The 4995-nt window shown below is 65.1% G+C and overlaps 1 protein-coding gene across 2 annotated transcripts in view; it reads right to left on the bottom strand.

Moving 5' to 3' along the window:
- Nucleotides 1-196: 196 nt before the first annotated feature.
- The window catches only part of FAAP100 (Fanconi anemia core complex associated protein 100), a 10125-nt gene continuing 5326 nt past the window's right edge, over nucleotides 197-4995 (bottom strand). Inside the window, exons 5-9 of one of the 2 annotated variants that reach the window (XM_014956573.1) lie at nucleotides 3903-4693; nucleotides 3351-3487; nucleotides 1665-1781; nucleotides 920-1006; nucleotides 197-430 (exon numbers count right to left, since the gene is read on the bottom strand). In XM_014956573.1, coding sequence (XP_014812059.1) covers nucleotides 305-430; nucleotides 920-1006; nucleotides 1665-1781; nucleotides 3351-3487; nucleotides 3903-4693 — 1258 coding nt within the window. In that variant the 3' untranslated portion in view covers nucleotides 197-304. Of the gene's footprint in view, nucleotides 431-919; nucleotides 1007-1657; nucleotides 1782-3339; nucleotides 3488-3902; nucleotides 4694-4995 lie in introns of those variants that run through there. The other variant, XM_014956572.1, reaches the window with a different exon arrangement.

Here is a 4995-nt window from a genome sequence, read left to right as displayed (position 1 = left end):
CCTCTGGGGGAGACGCCACAGGAGCCCCCCCCCCCGCCCCTGCCCCCGACCCCTCCGGTGCTGCCGACAACACGACCACGAAAACACGCACACACACACACACACATCCCCCCTCCCCAACCCGGACCACCCTCATGGCCACCCTACCTACCCTTGCTGCCACCCCTCCCCACCTGGCCACCCTCCTCCTCCTCCTCCTCCTCCTCCGGGCAAGGGTCTCTCCCCCGCCGCTAGCCCGGTGGGCACCCACCCCGGCCGGCGGGGCTCGGGACCCCCGGGGGTCGCTGGCTGCCCCCCCCTCTGCTCACAGGAGAACAAGGCTGGGGTTGCGCAGCTGCCTGTAGATGTGCAGGAGCTTCTCTGCTGTCACAGCTCCCTCCTCGCCCGGGGGGGGCTGGTCCCGCAGGGTCTGCGCCTCCTTCAACAGCATCTGTGCAAGGGGGATGGAGGATGAGAGATGCACATCGGCTCAAGGAGGGAGAAGGGGGGGGTCCCAATGGTGTGCACCCCCCCGGGGAGGGCAGCAGGGCACGGTGGGTGCGTGGCTCACCTCGTGGTTGGCCTGGATCTGGCGCAGGTACTGCATGCGGAGGTCGGGGGGTCCTGAGCCCTGCGCTGCCTGCTCCAGCACCAGCGCCTGTGGGGACCAAAAGCTCTGCTGGGGGGGGTGCCCTAAGGAGCCCCAACCACAGCATTGGGCAGGAGGTAGGTTCTCCAGTGCCAGCTGCACTGCCCAGCACTCCCTAGACCTTGGAACCACGCTTGCTGGTGCCAAAGCATGCGCCTCCTTCAACAGCATCTGTGCAAGGGGGATGGAGGATGAGAGATGCACATCGGCTCAAGGAGGGAGAAGGGGGGGGTCCCAATGGTGTGCACCCCCCCGGGGAGGGCAGCAGGGCACGGTGGGTGCGTGGCTCACCTCGTGGTTGGCCTGGATCTGGCGCAGGTACTGCATGCGGAGGTCGGGGGGTCCTGAGCCCTGCGCTGCCTGCTCCAGCACCAGCGCCTGTGGGGACCAAAAGCTCTGCTGGGGGGGGTGCCCTAAGGAGCCCCAACCACAGCATTGGGCAGGAGGTAGGTTCTCCAGTGCCAGCTGCACTGCCCAGCACTCCCTAGACCTTGGAACCACGCTTGCTGGTGCCAAAGCATCTCCAGGAAGGGTACCAGCCCCCACGTGCCGGGGGACCCCACTCTGTTCAGCTGCCAAACTGAGCAGGGTTGGTTCCTGGGGTGATGGCAGGGACCTCCTGGAGTTCCATGGCCCAAACTCCCAGAGCTGAGGCTGGGGTCTGCCATGTGCCAGGCTGGTTTGCCACACGGTGGTGCCAGGAAAACCCTCCTGTCCCTCGGCAGGGGCTGAGCGTACCTGGATGCGCCGGATGACAGCGTGGTGCATCCTGCACATGTGGGCCAGGGACGGGCTCTCCATCAGGATCTCCACGGCCTGGATGGGACCCGCCGGGCTGAGGTCGTTCATGGCCACCTGTGACAGCCAGCACAATCCTCACTGCAAGCAATCATCGCCGGGCAGGGCAGGGCAGGGGGTGAGGGTGGCCCCAGGACCCCTCTTCACGGGCACTGGGCTCCCCAGGGGGCTCTCCTTCCCCATGGCACACGGTGGTGCCAGGAAAACCCTCCTGTCCCTCGGCAGGGGCTGAGCGTACCTGGATGCGCCGGATGACAGCGTGGTGCATCCTGCACATGTGGGCCAGGGACGGGCTCTCCATCAGGATCTCCACGGCCTGGATGGGACCCGCCGGGCTGAGGTCGTTCATGGCCACCTGTGACAGCCAGCACAATCCTCACTGCAAGCAATCATCGCCGGGCAGGGCAGGGCAGGGGGTGAGGGTGGCCCCAGGACCCCTCCTCAAGGGCACGGGGCTCCCCAGAGGGCTCTCCTTCCCCATCCCTACTCCCTGCACCCCCCAACCCATTTGCTCTCCAGGTAAACGCAGCCTGGATGGTGCCAGCCCAGCTGGGCACATCAGACCCTTTGCCCGACCCCTTCGAGGGGCATTTGCCCCCATCCCAGCTCTGGTGGCCATCAGGTTGTCCCTGCACCCCCCAACCCATTTGCTCTCCAGGTAAACGCAGCCTGGATGGTGCCAGCCCAGCTGGGCACATCAGACCCTTTGCCCGACCCCTTCGAGGGGCATTTGCCCCCATCCCAGCTCTGGTGGCCATCAGGTTGTAGAAAGAGCCCTCACCAGCTCCTCCAACCTCAACCCGGGGGTTACCACCGTGGGGAGAGTGGATGCCCGTTCCCCGACGAGCCGCGGGGCTGCCACCCCAGCAGATTTAATCCTGGGGCTTAGCCCAAGCAGAATTAAGGCTGTCACTAATCACATTGGTGATATTAGTGCTCCCAAGTGTGAATCGACCCGCGCCAGGTCACTGCCAGCACGCAGGGGGCTGGGCCCCTCGGCACGGGGTCAACCAGCCGTGGTGGCAGAGCTGGGCACCAATTCCTGTTTCCCCTTTGCTCTCAGAGGGGGGATATTCGCATGAAAAGGGGGGAGATGAGCTGCAGCAGATCAGATTTACACCCCGAATCCAGCTGCGTTTTCCCTCTGGCTTTGCAGAGCCAGCAAAGCACGACCAGCCAAACCAGGAGGGAAAACCCAGTTCTTCCCCCAACCCAGCCCGATGCCAGGTGGGGGCACGGCCATTCTCCAAGGTTATTGCATCTCAGGGGGGCTGGGGAAGAGGAGCAGGAGCCACAACTGCTCCAGGGGAAGAGCAGCAGCACAAAGGTCCCTCAAGGATCCTGCGGATCAGCGAAGGGATGCAGGGAGGGGAGAGGCCACCTGCCTTTGCCCTCACGAGGCTGGTTTGCCGTGCAGGGACACAGCAGGAGCCCACTGCCCTGCCTGGCAGGGATATGGGATCATCTGGGGGGCACACACCCTCTCGAGGAGCAGGAGCCACAACTGCTCCAGGGGAAGAGCAGCAGCACAAAGGTCCCTCAAGGATCCTGCGGATCAGCGAAGGGATGCAGGGAGGGGAGAGGCCACCTGCCTTTGCCCTCACGAGGCTGGTTTGCCGTGCAGGGACACAGCAGGAGCCCACTGCCCTGCCTGGCAGGGATATGGGATCATCTGGGGGGCACACACCCTCTCGGAGGAGGAGGGAAGTTGCCACAACCTTTGGGAAGACCAGGATTGGGAGAAGGGGGGCTGGTAGCCCAGCACACAAGCCCCAGCCCCAGTGCAGCACCCTGACCCTGGGGATGCCAGCACGGCGAGGGTCCATACATCACCCAGCTGGGGCAGGGGGTGTGGGACAGAGCCAGCCCCATGGGATGGGGGGTACGGGGGGGGTTTTCTCTTCAGGGCTAACCCATTCCTTGCCTCTCGGACAAGCAGCTGCACCTCTCCTCCGTCGGGTGCCGTGCCACGCACCGAGGCCACCTCCTCGCTGCTCAGCGCCGCGGCCCCGGCGTTCTCCGCCAGCAGCCAGCGCAGCGTGGCACAGCTCAGCAGGACATCTGGGGACAAAAGGAGAGAAAGAAAGAGCTCGTTACGCCGCTGAATTGCCCCCCCGGTGGCTCGGCAGCCCTTCTCAGGCCAGGGCGACGCGGCAGGGAGCAGTGTGTGCCCGGTGCAGCCCCTGTGAAGCCAGGGCTGGCACTGGGGCCGTTCCCCTCCCCGCTGGGACAAGCTGAGCTCAGTCACACAACTGCCATCGCGTCCACGTGCCAGCCCACGAGCGGACACGTGCTGGGGTGGCAACTATGGAGGGTGAGGCAGCCCTCCTCGCCCAAGAAAGGGGCCGGTGACCACCCCAGCCTGCATGCACGGGCTGTGACAGTGCCACCCTGGCCTCTCCCGGGGTGGCCACAAGCTGGGATGCCACCACCTCTCCCCACAGAGCTCCCGGGATGCTCCTCTCCAGGGACCCACCTGAGCCGGAGGTTTTCAGTGCGGTTTTTAGCAGCTCCGAGGACACCCTGATGGATGCTGCCGAGGGTGGCGGGTTTTCCTCTCCTGGGGCGTGGGGCAGCTCATCTGCTTTCACCCCCTCGGGTTCAGTCTGCTCCTGGGACACTTTAAGGAAGGTCTCCACAGGGTCTGGGGGGGCAGGGGGGGCAGGTGCCGGCGGGGAGGCATCCGGCCCCGGAGGGCTGCTCTCAAAACGGAGGCACTGGAGCATGTCAATGGTGCATTCACTGAGGGGCAGGCAGATCCCCTCTCTGTCCGGGGAGAGGATGGGCGAATCGTCCGGCAGGAGGTCGTCCAGGGCCTCGGAGGAGTCGGAGCCGCTGCCCAAAATATCCCGTAAACTGTAGTAGAGGGCACAGGAGATGGTCAGAGGCAGGTCCAGCTTGGTGTCTGCAGAGGAGCCGAGGGGCAGCGTCAGCTCCCTCTTGTTCCCGGGGAGGAGCTGGTCGATGGGGAAGGTGAAGGTGGTGGCCGAATCCACAGACTCCTCCTCTAAGGCACAGGGGCTGGCCAGGAGCTGAACGCAGAGGGTCCAGCCCTCCTCCAGGCTGTACTCGCTGCAGTTTTCCAGCAGACAGGAGATGGTGACGGTATCTTGGAGCAGGAGGCAGCTCCAGTTGGCAGTGACGGTGCAAGCAATGGGCTTCTGGCCTTCTTGGCTGGAGAGCAGAGCCGCGCTCACGTTCATCACCTGGTTCAGGCTGGCCAGGGCTCGGTTCTTCTGGTCCACCGCCTTCTTCAGGAAGGAAACTCTGCAAGGACAAAAGTGTCAGAGCTAAAAGAGCAGGAGGGATGGTGGCCGGGACGCTGGGTCAGTGATAGGAACAGAGGCCAGTGCCAAAGGGAGCTGCAGCAGACGAGCCAAGAAGCCCTTGGCATGAGCCCAGCACCCAGAGCCACCCCAGGAACTCCCCGGTTCCCTCTCCATGGATCCCCGCTGCCAGCAGGACCGCTTTGCCCAGGAGCCCCCATCAGCTGAGGAGCAGCTCCAGCCAGCCAGACCCCGGGAATCCCCCTGCAAAGGGTGGGGGGGGGGGGCTCGGCCGGGTCACCC

The sequence above is a fragment of the Calidris pugnax genome, unplaced genomic scaffold (genome assembly GCF_001431845.1).
Source record: "Calidris pugnax isolate Ruff unplaced genomic scaffold, ASM143184v1 scaffold312, whole genome shotgun sequence".
Taxonomy (NCBI): domain Eukaryota; kingdom Metazoa; phylum Chordata; class Aves; order Charadriiformes; family Scolopacidae; genus Calidris; species Calidris pugnax.
The sequence above is the reverse complement of the archived record's forward strand: the minus strand, read 5'-3'. Positions and strand labels throughout refer to the sequence as shown.